At 37.5% G+C, this 16738-nt stretch overlaps 3 protein-coding genes across 3 annotated transcripts; all 3 read right to left on the bottom strand.

Moving 5' to 3' along the window:
• Positions 1-2289: 2289 nt before the first annotated feature.
• Positions 2290-4638, bottom strand: LOC132129195 (uncharacterized). Its single transcript, XM_059540701.1, has 6 exons — positions 4363-4638; positions 3652-3885; positions 3412-3497; positions 3132-3236; positions 2599-2792; positions 2290-2451 (listed from the first exon to the last, which is right to left on the bottom strand). Exons 1-5 carry the CDS (start codon positions 4586-4588, stop codon positions 2778-2780), a joined length of 666 nt encoding a protein of 221 aa, XP_059396684.1. The 5' UTR covers positions 4589-4638; the 3' UTR covers positions 2290-2451; positions 2599-2777.
• Positions 4639-4738: 100 nt separating this feature from the next.
• On the bottom strand, positions 4739-6928 carry LOC132131908 (uncharacterized). Its single transcript, XM_059544072.1, has 6 exons — positions 6382-6928; positions 5756-5854; positions 5582-5665; positions 5399-5461; positions 5179-5319; positions 4739-5096 (listed from the first exon to the last, which is right to left on the bottom strand). The coding sequence occupies exons 1-6, from the start codon at positions 6618-6620 to the stop codon at positions 4739-4741; spliced, it is 984 nt and encodes a 327-aa protein (XP_059400055.1). The 5' UTR covers positions 6621-6928.
• A 2603-nt stretch (positions 6929-9531) lies between these two features.
• Positions 9532-16706, bottom strand: LOC132132580 (bifunctional methylenetetrahydrofolate dehydrogenase/cyclohydrolase, mitochondrial-like). The gene is made up of 8 exons (XM_059545010.1): positions 16501-16706; positions 14764-14948; positions 12845-12967; positions 12421-12573; positions 11750-11857; positions 11551-11643; positions 11307-11432; positions 9532-10267 (listed from the first exon to the last, which is right to left on the bottom strand). The coding sequence occupies exons 1-8, from the start codon at positions 16578-16580 to the stop codon at positions 10119-10121; spliced, it is 1017 nt and encodes a 338-aa protein (XP_059400993.1). The 5' UTR covers positions 16581-16706; the 3' UTR covers positions 9532-10118.
• Between the last annotated feature and the right edge of the window lie 32 nt (positions 16707-16738).

Raw genomic sequence — 16738 nt, 5'->3', positions numbered from 1 at the left:
TAGCGCAAACTGACAATATATATTACAGACGTAAACAATAATTCATTTACAGATCCTTAAAATGAATCCTGCATGCTCCGACAGACACGCTGCATTGGCTCAATAATAAACGAATGCACTTATATATATTAAAAATGTACTGAATACAGTTTTGATGCAATCCTCTCCTATTTAAAGAAAGTAAACCAACATAATGTGTAAGAAAGAGATTTTATTGATGTTGCAGCAGTCCTCTGTAATACCATCAGTGGATATTTAAGAGAAGCTGAGCTTCGGTGCTAATGAACACAATCAGTCTACAAAAATGACCGTATTTACAAATAAATTAGCCATTTTCTACATTAAAGGCAGGGTAGGTAAAAAATGTATAAAAAACTTTTTTTCCAAATTTGTTTAATCTCTATTTATATATCAATTCATAATTAAAATGTAAGTACTCTGAAAAAGAAAGTACAAAAATTGAGTGTCTGTAGACCTCTAACGACTGTTTTAAAGACAGCTCATTATTTCCATACACTCCACCCCCTCCCTTCTGGGCTCCTTCCAAAGCCACGCCCCCAAAACACATGAACGCGCGACTCCGACCACTGAGCTGGAAGACGCATTATTTACCTGAGACGAGCGGAGAAGAAGGAGCACAGTGCATGTAGTGACATCATGTCAGAATCACATGTAATAAAAATAACTTTATAATTATGATATCATGCCAATTATATTAGTACTCACTATCAAGCTAGCATATTGATATTGGTAAAGTTTAAAATATATATTTTTTGATTCGCTAACAGGCTAGTTATCTATAAGGCAAAGCTAAAAACAGGTTGCATGATACACGTTTTTCCATTACCATCATTTACACTGTGATGAAGATGAATTTCGTGTAAGATTCATTACATATACGTTGTTCTGCATGTAAGAGTTTCCATGATGAAAGCATTGTTGACTCTGATGAGGACTACACTCCAGAGACAAGTACCGCATCGTCAGCTCGAGGACAGCAGCAGAGGAGGGCGAGGAGAGTCGAGGGCGAAGCAGAGGAGGTCGTGCAAGAGGCCGTGCAACTAGGGTCCGAGGAACTAGAGGCCGAGGACGGGGTGGTCGAAGTGCAGGGCAAGGAGCACTTCTTGGACAAGAGGACCTGCGTCGAGTTTTGGATCTTCAAGCTCAAACAAGGGCATGTGAACAGGTATATATGATCTGGAGTGTAATGTGCACACAAGTCATCTCAGAGAACACGAAGCTATATACAAATAAAATAAAAAATTGAATCATGTTGACAAATGTTCTGTGTAATCACACCAATATTTACATTTTTTTTTTATATAATTTGTATTTATATATTCCATTGCAGGCCAGAATTCGAGGACTGAGCCTGGAACAAGCACATCAAGTCCTGGAGCTCTGCCTGACGCGTGACCCAAGTCTTATGTTTGATGTTCTGGAAAGGATGTCACAAAATGCTCCTCCACCAGGCCCTCTTGTGTCAGGGCAACCCACTTGGTGTGTCTGCCAGCGGTGCAGAGGAATGGCCACATTTGTAGAACAAAAGTGCTGTGGACAACATCCCGATTATTGTATTTCCATACTGCCACACATGGAAGCCTACATTTTGGAAGAGGGTGTTCTGCGCCTTGCCAGACGTATCTGGAATGACATTCGTGCATTGACTGATAATCCAGAACCAGGACAGAGTAATAGACAGTTTCGTCATGCAGCATACAGGCAATCTGTAGTGTGGCAGTATGGAGCATTGGGACAGGGTCACAGAGTCGTGATACCAAGTTGCTGCGTCTGGAAGATACGCGATCGTTATCCTGATCCACTGCAACAGTACAGAGGTTTTATTCCTAGTAGAGTCTAAGAGTCTAGAGTGCTTTAGAGAACTGTCCATCTATTGTGTGGATGAATACATATACATAGTTTCTGTGTTTTACATTCTACAATATTAAAATTATTTTTTTTTTGTGTGGTATACTATTTTCTTCGTTTATTTTTAAATAACATTTTTTACTGAAAATGATAAATTAATTCTTTACACTTGCAATAGAAACCACATTTGATTACAAAACTAAATTTATGTATTATTTCTGCAATAAGGACAACCAAATGTAGAATGTCACTTTTTTATTTCTGTTTTACTAAAGCTAGAAACTATAATCACAAATATAAAAAACATTAGCACAATCAACAATAACACATATAAGACATTGGGTTTCCAGAGGTATCTTGACTGGTAGATGGGTCAGACTTGGGACATTTATTTTATAAAAAGAATTCAAAACTTACTGAATTGTGCCATCAGCTTTTCTCCTGGCTGGTCTATGGAGATGATGGTTGTAATCGAGGCCAGCCAGCATGGTACGAGCAGCATAAACTGGTGGGGAAAAGCTGAAGCGCTTGCTGGCATACATCAGTATGTGGTTGTGAAACGACTCCAAATCTGCAGTTGACCTGAGTGCACATTAGATAAAAATACATACAATATATTTTTTTAATATATCTTGTTCATGTAATATCGACGTCAATTACAGTAAAATGTCTTTCACACAGTTGATTTGACCATTCACAATATAGAGCTATATAAAGTTGCTTATGTACCTGAAATTCAGATACTTGGGGATGACCTTCAGCCAGCGTTCATCGAGAATAATTTCAGCCAGCCTCTCATGTGCCACTGAACCACTCTCAATCAATTCTTTATCTCTGTCGTCCAGCAAGGGGCCATGTTTACACTCACCAAGAGCCCACGTGTGTTCTCCTGTGACATGGTGCAGGACTCACACCCACATGTCCTGTGGTAAAACATTATCTGATTTCAAATTCTAATTGCATAAACAAGTCACAACAAGATTTTACACAAACAGCATAAAAACTTGTAATTTTTAGATTTAAAAAGTGATGGACTAAAGCATTATAAATGTAATTGAATGCCAAAAGTAATAACAAATACACATAATATGTCACAACATTTGTACAATAAATACCCACTATATCAGTTATTTCATTTTTAAACCTATAAACCAAAACGGGTGATTATATAAGTTAGTTTAGTTTATGAAAAGAGGTGCTTCAATTTCTTCTCTTTCTAAATATTGAAAATGAAAAAATATATCAAAGAAGAAAATACTCACAATAAACTCTTCATAGGTATCTGCCGTCTTACAGCAGTACCAGAAGTGATTGCAGATGTCTTTATTCCACATCTGGAGAATGGCACACCCCTTTTGCTGCCCTGCCTGGATGCATAAACAATTATTCTTTTGTGTTAGGTAAACTATGATTATGTATACTGGATTAAAGATACAATAATATATGTAAAAAATAAATAAAAAGGTATGGAAGGGTGCTGTTATGTAAGTTTTTATTGTGATCAGATGAACTTGATTACTGATGCGGATTTATTATACTTACTGCATGAATTTTTTTGCTCAGGTTTTTGGACCCATGCCAGACGTCCAGAGTGTGGTAGACTCCGCTGTCTCTGTATTTCCCTTTGTCTGGAGGACAAAAGCTAGGAATTTAATGCATACTCACCCAAAATAACCCAAAACAATATCATGTCATAATCAGAGTGATGTATTTTGTCTGTAATGAGTGCAGAAATTTGGGGTGCTTTACAAAAACCATAAAGACTATAGTAAAGATACTTACTGAAGAGAGCTGATATTTGAGAATGAGCATCGGTACAAATTTCAGTCAAGTTTATTTCTTTGCGGAGTGCCTCGAAGGTCTGTTGAAAGGCCTCTTTCTCCATTACAACAGAGTTCCTCATGGTCTCCCTCTTGTCGATGTTGACCATACTGATTATATGTTTAGTTTCATTTTCCATTGTTGAATATGTGCAATACTGTGCACAGAATCCAGGACTGTCCATCCGAGCATCACCTTTTATAAGGGAAAGCAAAAGAGCTAAATACTGTTCAACAATGACATACTCATTTTATACATACAGTATATAACTGCATAAAATCACTGGGCAACCGTAGATGAGATTAGCTCTGTATAAGGCCGGTATCTTTTACTAATGGAAGATTTTGTAAAACAAACAACACAAACATTTATACATCAAAGTGTCTGTTTCCATTTTACCAAGTGATGTTTAGTTACTGGTATTTCACCTATAGTTGGTTTGTCACCTTGACAGTGGTGCTGATTGTCGTTGACCCACACTGCCATCCTTTGAGTCAATAGGGTCACATGAGGCAAGGTGTAAAAAGAGGGTTATACATACAAATCTGAGGATCACATTCTATGCGGTTTAGCCATCATTCACACCTTGCCTCTTGTAAATGCATCTTTTGAAATATTCTGTACTCTCTTTTAATAGATATCCTGTTTATTTGTGTGTGTATGTGAATTTACCTAAGGCCACAATAGGCCCTTTGGACTGTATTTGGGCAATGATTTCAGCTCTCTTCTCCTTCCAGAATTCCTTTATGGTGTCCACACAGTATGAGTCTTGTATTCGGAAAAAAGATGACTTCTCCACCATCCCCATATTCATAAATTTAAAGAGAAGAGAAATCTTGGCATAGTTGTTGCCAGACAGCAGTATGTTACACGCCAACATAAAGTCCCCAGCAAGCATTCCATATTTAAAATTGGGCTGTGAAGACCATTTCCAAACAGTGTAACCATTACAACATATCTGATAAAGAAAGACAATTAAAAATATATATTTAACCTATATTACACATCAAAAACATTTTAAATTGTTCAAAACATGTTATCAATACAGTCACACAAAGTTCAGACTCACCCATTCCACAATTGCAGCTGTACGCCTGGAATGGATGTTGACCTCAAATGGTTTATGTGCCCCACACTCTGCATTTTTGTTTGTGTCCTTAGCAGTACACATGTTCACAGGTAGAACAAGATATTCGGCAAGCAGCTTCAGACAACTGTGGTATGTTATAGATGCTGGCTGGCCAATTATGTCATCCTCAACCATGATTTTAGCAGTCTCTGGGATTGGATGTATGTCTGCAATAGTAGGGTCTTGGGAGTTGTCTTCAGCATCGTGCACAGTGTCCTCCATACTAATTGTTTGAAGGGAATCCAGACAAATCGGTGTCTTCAGAGCACCACCAGTCCTGTTGTAACACAAATATTTAAAAAATATCTAGCAAACATATGAATAACTTCAACATAATAGTCATACAGTATTGAACCTACCGCACACAAATATGTGGCATATAGTCATCATCATCACTGTCATCATAGTCTGTATCTATTTCCTTTGTTTCGTCTTCTTCAAATGATGACACAGACTTTGTCTCCATATCAGGACACCAGGTGTCATCTTCCCACTCGATACTATGTAATAACATTGGAAAATTATATTCAATCTAACAATATAATTTAAAACATCTATTCAGTCAACACAACAACTTACATTGAGTTTTTAATGTTGTTAAATTCATCTTCACTGATGACATCCAGATCCAGTGATGACATACTAAAGAGAGATAAAAAAGAAGATTTTATGTCACCATCACTGGTTGAAGTAATGATGGAGACAATAACTATAAAGTGAAGTTTGATAAAAAATGTATACAAATGTCTCACTAATCAATACCTTGCATCTAATTCCTGAATGTTTTTATCCTGTACGCTGCTACTAGCCAACTCTTCAACTCCAGGGACTGAGAAGTCATCATCTCTGGAAAAATGACAATAAAAACAGATAAACATGTTGATTGTTATAAAAACTGTCACTCGTTCACTGAACGACACAACATACAAGTCTCACCGGTCAGAAAGCGACTCCGAGACAATAGTGGATACAGGTGGTGGTGGCATTGTAAATCCACTTTTCGATGGTGTGGACGTTGATATGTCTTTCTCATAACTAATAAAAAAATAAATAAATCAACACAACAATTACATCACATTTATAAAATGTCTTGATTACAGATAAACAGAGTAACATACACTCAAATATCAACTCACAACTGCATTGCAGACACAAAATAATAACACACACATACAACAAAGTGTGTAGGACACACACAGATACAAGATAAAGACATCAGTAAACATAGGTAGAGAATATAAAAACAAAGGCGAAAAAAACGTGCAGGTAAACATGGTAAAAAGAGTTAGACAGAGGGTAAATATAGTTCTAAGAAAAGTTCCTAGATGCGGAGTAACGTTAGGCCTACTATCTGTTAAACATGTATTTACTTATCTAAAGCAAAATTATGCACAATTCAACACTACAGCTATCATCTTGAGCTAGGCCTATAGATTATTTATCGTCTCTACTACGGCTCGCTAAGTAATGTTATGTTAGCTATATTACGCAGCTACGTGTGCTAATGACACATGCTTCATGAAAAAAATATGTATGATCAAAATACAAAAAGAAAGATTTACCTGTCCAGCAGAAATAAAGCCATCAAGGAGTCACTTTTCAGACCCTTGAGTTCCCTCAGTTCTCGCCATCGCTGGAAAGCCGCGCCGATATTAACTCGCGTTTTATTTCTTTGTTTATCCAAAGACTTTTTGTTCATTGCCTTTTCTTGTACTGTTAATGTCTTCCTTTTTTTGCCTGGTTTGCCTTCACTAACTGCATAGGCTGGTACTGTGAATTTTGCTTGCTGTTTCTCTGCCATTGTTTTGGTATTCCTAGGATCCGTGCCTCTTGAATTCCTCAAATCAAACGTGCGCGCGCAAGTGGGCAGGTCATGTGTGGCAAAAGGGTGGTTGCCATGGTTGCGAGAGAGTGACAGTCGCCTAAGCCAATCCTATGTTTCGTCCCGAAATGGAAATAATGAGCTGTGTTTAATACAGATTAAACGGTCTAGAGTCACTCGATTTTTATACTCTTTTTATCAGAGTACTTACATTTTAATTATGCATTGATATATATAGAAAGTTTAAACAAATTTGGAAGAAAGTTGTTTATACATTTTCTACCTACCCTGCCTTTAATGAGATAAAACTCTTCCTGCTTTGCCTAGGACAAGTGTAAACTGTGTTACAGTGAATGGGGATAATAAGCCACCAGGACAGTATGTACTCACTCCTGAGCAATATCTGAGAGCAAACGGTTGTTCTGGAATCACATTTAGTCACCGGGGAGGAATATAAGAAATAGTTGCATTCTTGTAGAAATGTCTGCATTTAAGAAGTTGTCTAAAAACACACACCTCCCTACCTATTGATGCCCACTCTCTTCTGGAAGGCATCGCCGTCTCCTTTAGTGGCCTGCTGTGTGAGAAACAAGAAGAAATTAGGACCACTTGAAATGCTTCTCCTATTCACAGAATGCTTCTGAAAGACATGCACCTTGTTGATTTCCTTGTGTCGCTCCTTGCTGACAATTTCTTCCAAGATTTCCCCATCGCCTCTTATAAGCCTGCATGAAAGTTGATCAGGTTAATGTTTGATTGTCTTGTGGATGGAGCAGGCTGATGGGAACGTACCTGGTTCAGCCCGTCTCGGGCGGATGAAGACCAAGATTGGTCTCTTGGTGCAAAGTCTGGCCTTCTGTTCTTCAGTCATGACTACAGCGAGTCAGGAAGGACGTTTCATCTCCAGCAAACCAATTCTGTTAGATATTAAGCTAAATATTGGATGTATTCACGTGCAGTGCACACACCGGGGCCGTGTTCTTGAGCTTCTTCACAATGCCAGGTCTTCAGGTGTGTTGGAGGATTTTCATCAGCGGTTGAAACCGAAGCTGCTGCTCTTTCAGCTTTCAACGCTAGCTTCTTTTGCTTTTTTTTTTCTTCATGCAGATAAAGTATGGATTCTAAGAAAGTCACTTTTATTAAGCAGCTTCCATATATTTGATCAAGAGAAAGTTTGGGATCAGAAGGATTTTTTATTTGTTTTAAAGAAGTCTCTTCTGCTCAGCAAGGCTGCATTTATTTGACCAAATATACAGAAAAATTTTTAATATTGTAAAATATTATTATAATTTAACCTGGTTTTCTGTTTGAATATATTTTTAAATAGAATTTATTCCTGTGATCAAAGTCTTCAGTGTCACATGATCCTTCAGAAATCATTCTAATATGCTGTTTATTTAGCATTTATTAAATATTAATGTGTTGCCTAATACTTCTTTTTAAAACCTTTGATACGCTTTTCAAGATTTTTTTGATGAATAAAGTTAACAAGAACAGCATTTATTTTATATAGAAATCTACTCTAACATTATGTCTTTATTATCACTTTTTTTAATCAATTTAACACCATTGCTGAATACATTAATGAACGGTAGTGTATATTGTTACAAAAGATCTCTATTTTGAACATACGCTGTTCTTTTTAATGTTTTATTCATCAAAGAATCCTGAATATTTCCAATACTTATAATAAATCATCATATCAGAATGAGTTCTGAAAGATCATGTGACACTGAAGGCTGGAGCAATGATGCTGAAAATTCAGCTTTGATCACAGAAATAAATTACATTTTGAAGTATATTATAATGGAAAACCGGTAGTTTTAATTGCAATAATATTACTGTTTTTTTCTGTATTTCTGATCATATCAATGCAGCCTTGAGGAGAAGAAAACACTTTGTGGGATATGGGCGGAGCAAACAGTGTAGCCACACCAACTGATCTATCAGTAGACACGCCCCAGATGCAGCTCCGCCCAGTTCTGTTCTGAGCGACCCTTCACATTATTAAATATACGATAATTCCTGGCAAAGGAAAATTAAAGCTCAGTATTCTAGTAGTATGCGTGGTAAGACCTCGATTAGCTGCTTCAGGTGTGTTTGATCAGAGTCCGAGCTGCAGGCGCGCGAGTTTTCGCTTATCTGATATCAAATGACGCCAGCACATGCTTCATCTTACTTATAGTGACTCAGTAAATGTCGCCAATAAATACTTACTCATTCACCAATCCAGAATGTTTTCTTTCTACTTCTTTGAGTACTTTAAATCAGGAGAAAGCTGTACTAAGCTGTACAACAACAGCATACCGGAAATCCGTTTTCATCGCTTTTCAAAATAAAAGACGCTATTTTAATTAAATATATACAAATATAAGTAAATATATAAACAGGTGTTTAAATTACTATATTATATATTCGGTGATATGCTTTAGATTTATGCAAATGTGTTTATCCAAAGTGACTTACAATGCATTTAATTCATGCATTCCCTGGGAATCAAACCCGCTGCAAAAACCATGTTCTACCATTTGAACTAAAGGGAAAATACCAATAAAATCCTTATTCATAAAATATCAAACGTTTGTAAAACGATTAATCGCATCCAAAATAAACGTTTTTAATAATTTATGTGTGATGTGTATATTTATTATGTATATATAACTGCACACTCATGCATGTATACATTTAAATTTTTTTATATATATTAAATATATTTATAATATAAATATAGATATGTAAATATTTTCTAAATACATACAGTAATGTATGTGTGTTTATATATACATAAATATACACAGAACACAATGTAAACAAAACTTTTTTTTTTATGCGATTTAACTTGTAGCGATTAGAATATAAACAGACTCATAGGATTCAAATAAAACATCAGTTCACATATGATCCATTTATTGTAGTGCTTGAAAGGCATTATGTTAGTATGCAAAACAATTCAATTGTATGCAAAATTGACTTCAATACTTGTCACTGGAACATACAGCTACAAAAGCACCACATTGGCTAGATTTAGCCAAATTATCTCTCCTTTTCTAAGAGGTTCTGTATGTTCCCATCCACTGCTCCTTTATCATCACTCTTTGCATCCTCAAAAGGCCAGATTAAGGGGGAATAACAATAATAACAATAAATTGACTGCAGTTGATTTAGAGCATTGCTTAAGTGTTTCTTGTTAATAAATATGCTTCAGAAATGTCTGGCAATCTCCTTTTATAATACTTCTTCAGAGAGCTGAAAAGCAAAGCTGTAACAGTGTAAACAGAAGTGAAAGTGTTTAAAGCTTGGCCGGGTAACTGCAAAACACACTTAATAATATAGGTTTTGTTTAAGATCTGAATGAAAAAGCACATTCATTTTCCTCAAACCTTTGAAATATATTTAACTAGACTATAATCGGATGCAAAAATAGCCATTATAAATATAGATTTTCCACTAGGAGTGCCTCAAAGTGAAGTGGTGATGTTATGAGGATGCTGCCATCCGAACTCGCTGAGGGGGCGTTAAAACGATGCTTTTCGCTGCCTTAATGGTGTTTTTCATTAGCATGGCTACGGTCATGGGTCCGACGCCGCCTGGAACTGGAGTGATGTAGCTGGCCTTCTTCTTAACACCTGTCAAAAAAATTTGATGTTAGCTCAAAGCCTTGTCTGAGAAGCTGAAATGAAATCACTTTGAACGTTTCTCTGAGATGAATAGAGCAGATAGTTTTCGCGTGGTTCTTGCTAGCATGATTTTGAACATTGCTAATATGTTTCTAGCATGCACTGGCACATTACTAGCACGTTTAAATGAGTTGCTGGCTTGATTAAACCCATTGCTCACGTTGCTAGAATTTTTCTAGCATATGATTTAATGTTGTTAGTTTTTTAATATGAACACATTGCTAACATGATTTAGCACATTGCTAGCATGTTGCAAACACACTGTCGACATAATTTAGCACATTGCTAGCATGTTGCTAACATTAGCTCATTGCCGTAATGTTGCCAACATGTAATATAGCTAACATGTTTCTAAATTTAAGACATTCGTCTTACCAGGTTTCTAACATCAGCTCTTTGCTTACATGTTTGTAACATGATTTAACATGTTGCTAGCTGATTTCTAACATTAATTAGAACATTGCTAAAAGGTTTTAGCACATTGCTAGCATGTTTCTAGATTTAACAAGTTGTTAGCATGTTTCTAACATTAACACACTGTTAACAAGTTTATAGCACGACAGAACACATTAGCATGTGGCTAACATTGATTAGCACATTGCAAGCATGTTTCTAACCAGATTTAACATGTTAATAATCATGTTAGTGATGTTAGCAACATGTTTCTGCACATGCTTACATGATTTTCAATGTTTCTAGCAGGTTTTAGCACACAGCTAGAAGGTTTTAGCATGCAACACTCAGCGTAACTCGAAAGGAGATGTTCAAACAATAATCTTAAACTTCCTTAATTAAAAGCCAAAGGAAACAGCTACTTAAAGACAGACTCCCATGACACGGTTCAGGCTGAACTAAAACCAGATAATCTTTAGAAATTATACACAATATTATAAACCATATAGGCTACGATCAATAAAGTGTAATTACACAGAAGATTTTCAGAAAGGTTTTAATTAAATGAATCACGCTTCTAGTTCCTTCATCTCACCTTCAAAATCCACGTCACCAACAAGCCTATTTTTCCCAGTCAAGGGGTCCAATATTCGGTTTATGCCAACATCTATAACAGCGGCACCCTCCTTTATCATGTCAGCAGTGATGAGGTTGGGAATACCTGAAGAGGGTTAATAGTGTTTGTGAATCTTGGTCCCTGTGAGCAGCACCCAATAATAACAGGCACAGCTGTAAACATGCATGAGATGGAACATACAAGAGGAAATAGAAATGTAAACCTGCAGCAGCAACGATAATGTCCGCGATCTGTGTGTGCTGACGGAGCTGTTCTTTGGGAGTGTAACGGTGGGAGATGGTCACCGTGGCATCACCTAAATACAAAAGAGGCAAGATGCTTTACACTAACTGCTTTGTTGGACCAAAGCTCATCAGAAGTGCACACAAATACTTTCGCCTCTCTTCTCCACACAGACTCACCTCCTGGCCTTTCATGTCTGCCGTCTGTATGCAGCAGCATTGCAATGGGCATACCAACATTTTTGGAGCGACCAGCCACCACTACATTCTTACCCAGCGTCTGTATGCCTACGAGAAAAGACTGGTTCAGTCAGCATCATCTGACATGAGATCAATACAAATACAACCAGATGGTTGTTGGCGGTGTTAGACTTGCCACCACTATGCCAGAATGTTACTACGAAGTTGCTAAAGTGTTGTAGATCAGGGGTTCACAAACTTTTGTCAGCCGAACCTGTAAACATGTAAACTATTCACTTGAAACACTCCCTGAGATTTCAAGGCAATAATTTTCATTAATAGAACATATTTGCATATTAACAGTTCTCTGATGTTGATTGATGAAGTAAATGTTTCAGTAAATGCTTAATTTTGATTGCTTTTTTAATTTAATATATATATATATATATTCCACTCTTTGTTTTTTTCGGTTATTTTTTATTTTTCTCTCTTATTTTTATTGTTAGGTTTTAAATTCAATTATTCATTCATGAAAAAAAAAAAAATTTAAAAATGAAATTTGGAAAAATAACTATTTTACGCTACAAGTTACCAATATTGATGTCTTAAATTCTTCAACTTGAGACATCATTAAATCCCAGAACCCGGAGTAATAATACAGGGTTTCTCACCGGTGCGTTTGATTATCTCCCAAACCCCCCATGGAGTGGCAGGCAGCATCGTTGACTGATCCAGACACATGCGGCCAACATTGACCACATGGAAACCATCAACATCTTTCCCTGGACACACGGCATTGCACACACGTCGCTCATCAATGTGACCTGTGTACGAGAGGGAACAGCATCGTTTTGTTACCACTCAATATGTCCAAAGTCTTGTTCTCATTTCTTGGAGTGAATCTCTGTTTTGCTTTTATTTGGTTGTGGACCCTTTAAGAATCACAAGTTTCAGTAAAGAAGTTATGCCCAATCCAATGCCTTTAAGCCTAATGCAATTATTTTTCAAACACAGCACTGATAATGTAAAATGTCCAATAACCACCAACTAAAGGGACTCTAGATCAGCACAGCTATGGCTCTTCTGTTAACCCACCAGGAAGAGGGAGCTGTACCAAAAGACCGTCTACTCTGTGGTCAGAGTTGAGTTTCTCGATGAGGTCAAGCAGCTCCTCTTCACAGATACTAGAAGGTTTCAGGATGGTCTCGCTACTTATACCTACAGAGAATAAAAGAGAACTGTGATCCAACTGAATGTTGCACTAAAGGGCAAAACACTGAAGAAAAAAAAAATGAATTAATAAAAAGTATTTATGCCAATAGGCCCCAAAGAGTTGCTTGTGTGAGTTGAGTTGAGTAGAGCCAGAGTGTGAGATCGTGTATCAGATCCTGTATCCTGCATCATATGAACACTCAAAATAGATTTACATACTGTATACAGCCAACAGTGGACAGTGACACCCATCGCTTATATTACTACAGCAATACTGAAGATAACTAGACTCATGGCTGCTTTTCATTGACTATCCAGTCCAATTCATCCATTTCACAATTTAAAAAAAAAATCATTGAAGTTTTAGTTTTGTAAAGAAATTAATATGTAGGCATAATATCTACAAAAAAAGCCTTAAAGGCGTAGTTCACCCACGAGGTATATTGTGTCATCTTTTACTCACCCTCATGTGGTTTCAAAACCTGTAAGACTTGTCAAAACATGAATGAGGAGTGTTATGGAAATTTTTAGTTTTGTTAATTTGCCATTGATTGCATTAATCTCATTTAGGTATCTTTTTAACATACAATGAATAAGGTAGTATTTATAGTCCATAGGGACACGGAGTTCTTTCTGTAACCGGTGCACGTAACGGCTTTAGGCTGAAAAACAACTTCTGAAGAGGAACCATGTACCAGGAACAATTAGTTCTGAGACAGTCCGTACCAGGGAGAGGTGCATGAGATGTACATGAGTTATGAGGTGATGTGCACGGAGCAACATGATTGGCTCAAAGGTCCTAGTCTGTCCTTCAATGGATCTTTTTTACATACTATGAAAAGTGGACTGGGAGTCTGTGCGTTATCTCTTTGCACACAGACTCGAGCGGTGTGTAAACCAGATCATTCTCTGCAGAGAATTAAAGCAATACAAAGACAAAACTCTGTTTGGTTTTTCATTCTCAGTCTCTACAAATTGTTATTGAATTAGAATTTCCACGACAGGATATTGTTAATGAAACCCGAGAGATTTCCGTCCCTCCACTCAAAGTCCACACCCCCAAAGCTTTGATGAATCCAAAGTTCATAAAAAGATCGTAACCTTAATCCATTTTAATTGAGTGGTTTAATCAAAGTCTTCAGAAGACACAATCACTTCTTAGTTTGCAAAGGCATGAGAATGACAGAATTTTCCATTTTGGGTAAACGGACCCATTATTCCTTTACACAAAAAAGTTAAAGGAGACACTGGATGTCTATTTTCCACAAGTTGGTAGTCTTTAGGGTGTTCATGAAATGTCTGTAACAGACTTTGATAAAAATTCCTCAATGGTCGTGTAAAACAACACTTTTTAACTTGTCAAGAACAGCTTTGTTCACAGCAAGATGTTTCGGTGCATGTCTCTTTAAATGATAATGAGCTACTGCTAACCCCGCCTCTGTCTTCTGTGGGGCATGTTGACACTACATGTGTATCACTGCCTTGGACTCCATATATGGCTCAGAGTTGGTCTTATTTAAACAGCTAGCTATCTATATAGAAACCAGCTCACTGGTTGACAGTTTCCGACTCAGACAGCCCATAACAAACTGGCTGTGTGTTTTATTTTCAACTTTTCTGAGCTGGAAGACATGCCAGAAACTTAAATGGGGAAAAAAAAAAAGTGACCATTTCATCCGATTTTAACTGGTAGATTTGCCTAATTTCAGTCCAGTGAGTCGTGAAGCACAAAGGCTTTTCTGTCTAAACACCATTTTACAACAGATTTTAAATGGGATGACTCCCATCTGGTGCTATCTTACCCACTTCTGCTGCTGCGCGGGTCTTATTGAGAACGTACGAGTGACTGGCTGGATTGTCCCCCACTAACAGCACACTCAGGTGAGGCCGTCGGTTTCCAGCAGAGACCCACTCCTCCACGTCCTCACGCGCCTCGTTGCGGATCTGCCGTGCCAGCTTCCTGCCGGAGATGATCACAGCCTCTGGTCTAAAAAATAAAAACCTTGAGGATTAGAGGGCAAAAGTTCAACTTCAAATGCTATGGCTAACTTTGACCCCTAATAAGTATGGAAATATAGGTTTCCTGTCAAAAAGCCAAGATACCTAGAAGTGACAGTGTGAGTCATAGCTGCTGTCTGAAGATAAGCTCTGTGCTGGTGTGATAGACTACAGTCTAAATGAAGACATAACTACGATAACAGACCACTTTGAAGAGCATTCGCATTTTCACCCCTTTATTTGTAAGGTGCTTTGGAGAAAATGGTTTTCTAAATTATTCATGTAAATGTAGGGATATTGGTCGTATGGCAACAAAAACATCCATTTTAAAGAGCAATGTCAGTTCAGACTTCTTACGGATAATATAAGTCCATGCAAATTTAGTATGAACATATTTTACCATTAATTCACAAAGTGTCCATGTCCCTCCCTTTACTGATGTGATCATTTTTTAGTTATGTTTAGTTATGATGATCGTGTGTTCATTTTCAGATGCAAGGCTGTAAAATGCATTAAAAATTGTCACTCTTTTATACATCATATTTCTACTCCGAAGACAAGCGAAGGTTATGGGTTCGAATCCCGGAGAATGCGCGAACTGATCAAATGCATGCAATCGATTGCAATGTCGATTTTACGTAAATGTAAACAATAAATGACTGAACAACTGCTAACTGCGGAAAATTTAAAAATCCAATTATTGTTTTTATTAGATACTTATTTCCTCATGATCTCGACATAACAAAATTAGTTTTCCCGTGATCACAATTCAGTAGCGCGACCAAAATGTTTCTCATGGTTTAGTTTTTCTTAATCTTGAGGTAACAAGACAACAAACATAAATACACACATACACATAAATGCATGTAAACTGAAAAAAAGGAAAGAAACATCAGTTTACATAGCCTACATGCATGCATGTATATATGCATTATTATTATTATTATTATTATATTATATGCGTGTATATAAACTGATGTTTCTTTCCTTTTTGAGACTTTATTTTACACAGAATTTTTTTTCAATGCAATTCTGCTTCGTGAACGCAGCTTAATTGAACACGTCTCAGTCATGTGCAGAAAATTTAGTCAGCACCGCTAAGTGAATCTTACTAAATCATTGAGCACGCGGGGCATAAATGAAAACGAGCATGTGCTGAATTTGAGCAATCACGCATAACGATCACAACAAACCATGAGAGAGTAACCCCAACCCCAGGAGGAGCACCGAGATCAGCAGAGAGAGAGAGAGCTGAGCCCGCTGTGCACGCGCTTGAGCACATTACATCAGCCGCACAGTGAACAGAGCGATCAAACCGGCGTTTATTACACAACTGAAACCTCGAGAGAGGAAGTCGCAGATGACATGCGGTTAGAACTCAGGCAACGCAGGCCAATAGTGAGATTAATGCAACAGGGGTTACAGTAAAGAGTCTGTTCCGCTGTGTGTTAAATGAGCTCCGCTTTACCGCGAGCGGATCAGAACGCGGTGACATTCGTAGCTCGCGCTTATTCTGTCACAAACGAGACTCGAAAACTTACCTTGAGGATGACAGATGAAAACTACACGCCTGATGTTGAGAATGCCGGAATAGTTTCCGCAGCGCCCGGAGTGTAGCCATGGGTGCGGGATATAAATAAGACAAAAAAAATTGAAACCGGTTAAATCGCACGTGTGCGACCCAAAAAAAGACCGGCTGGGAATAAGGCAGAAAGGTGTGCACACTGTCGGTTTATAACCCCGTGCGCTCGTGCGTCACCGTATGATCCGCGAACGGAA

The sequence above is a fragment of the Carassius carassius genome, chromosome 4, assembly GCF_963082965.1.
Source record: "Carassius carassius chromosome 4, fCarCar2.1, whole genome shotgun sequence".
Lineage (NCBI taxonomy): Eukaryota > Metazoa > Chordata > Actinopteri > Cypriniformes > Cyprinidae > Carassius > Carassius carassius.
Note: the sequence above shows the minus strand (reverse complement) of the source record. Positions and strands in the feature narration are given on the sequence as shown.

Coding starts and splice junctions, on each gene's coding strand:
- LOC132129195 (XM_059540701.1), bottom strand. CDS start 4,588: ATGCTTGCTGGGGACTTTATGTTGGCGTGTAACATACTGCTGTCTGGC. Junction 3,498..3,651: donor TCAAATATCAGCTCTCTTCA/GTAAGTATCTTT, acceptor TTTGTCCTCCAG/ACAAAGGGAAATACAGAGAC. Junction 3,237..3,411: donor TGAGCAAAAAAATTCATGCA/GTAAGTATAATA, acceptor TTATGCATCCAG/GCAGGGCAGCAAAAGGGGTG.
- LOC132131908 (XM_059544072.1), bottom strand. CDS start 6,620: ATGGCAGAGAAACAGCAAGCAAAATTCACAGTACCAGCCTATGCAGTT. Junction 5,855..6,381: donor GCTTTATTTCTGCTGGACAG/GTAAATCTTTCT, acceptor TTTTTTTATTAG/TTATGAGAAAGACATATCAA. Junction 5,666..5,755: donor TCGGAGTCGCTTTCTGACCG/GTGAGACTTGTA, acceptor TCATTTTTCCAG/AGATGATGACTTCTCAGTCC.
- LOC132132580 (XM_059545010.1), bottom strand. CDS start 16,580: ATGGCTACACTCCGGGCGCTGCGGAAACTATTCCGGCATTCTCAACAT. Junction 12,574..12,844: donor GGTACAGCTCCCTCTTCCTG/GTGGGTTAACAG, acceptor TCTCGTACACAG/GTCACATTGATGAGCGACGT. Junction 11,433..11,550: donor CATTATCGTTGCTGCTGCAG/GTTTACATTTCT, acceptor AACCCTCTTCAG/GTATTCCCAACCTCATCACT.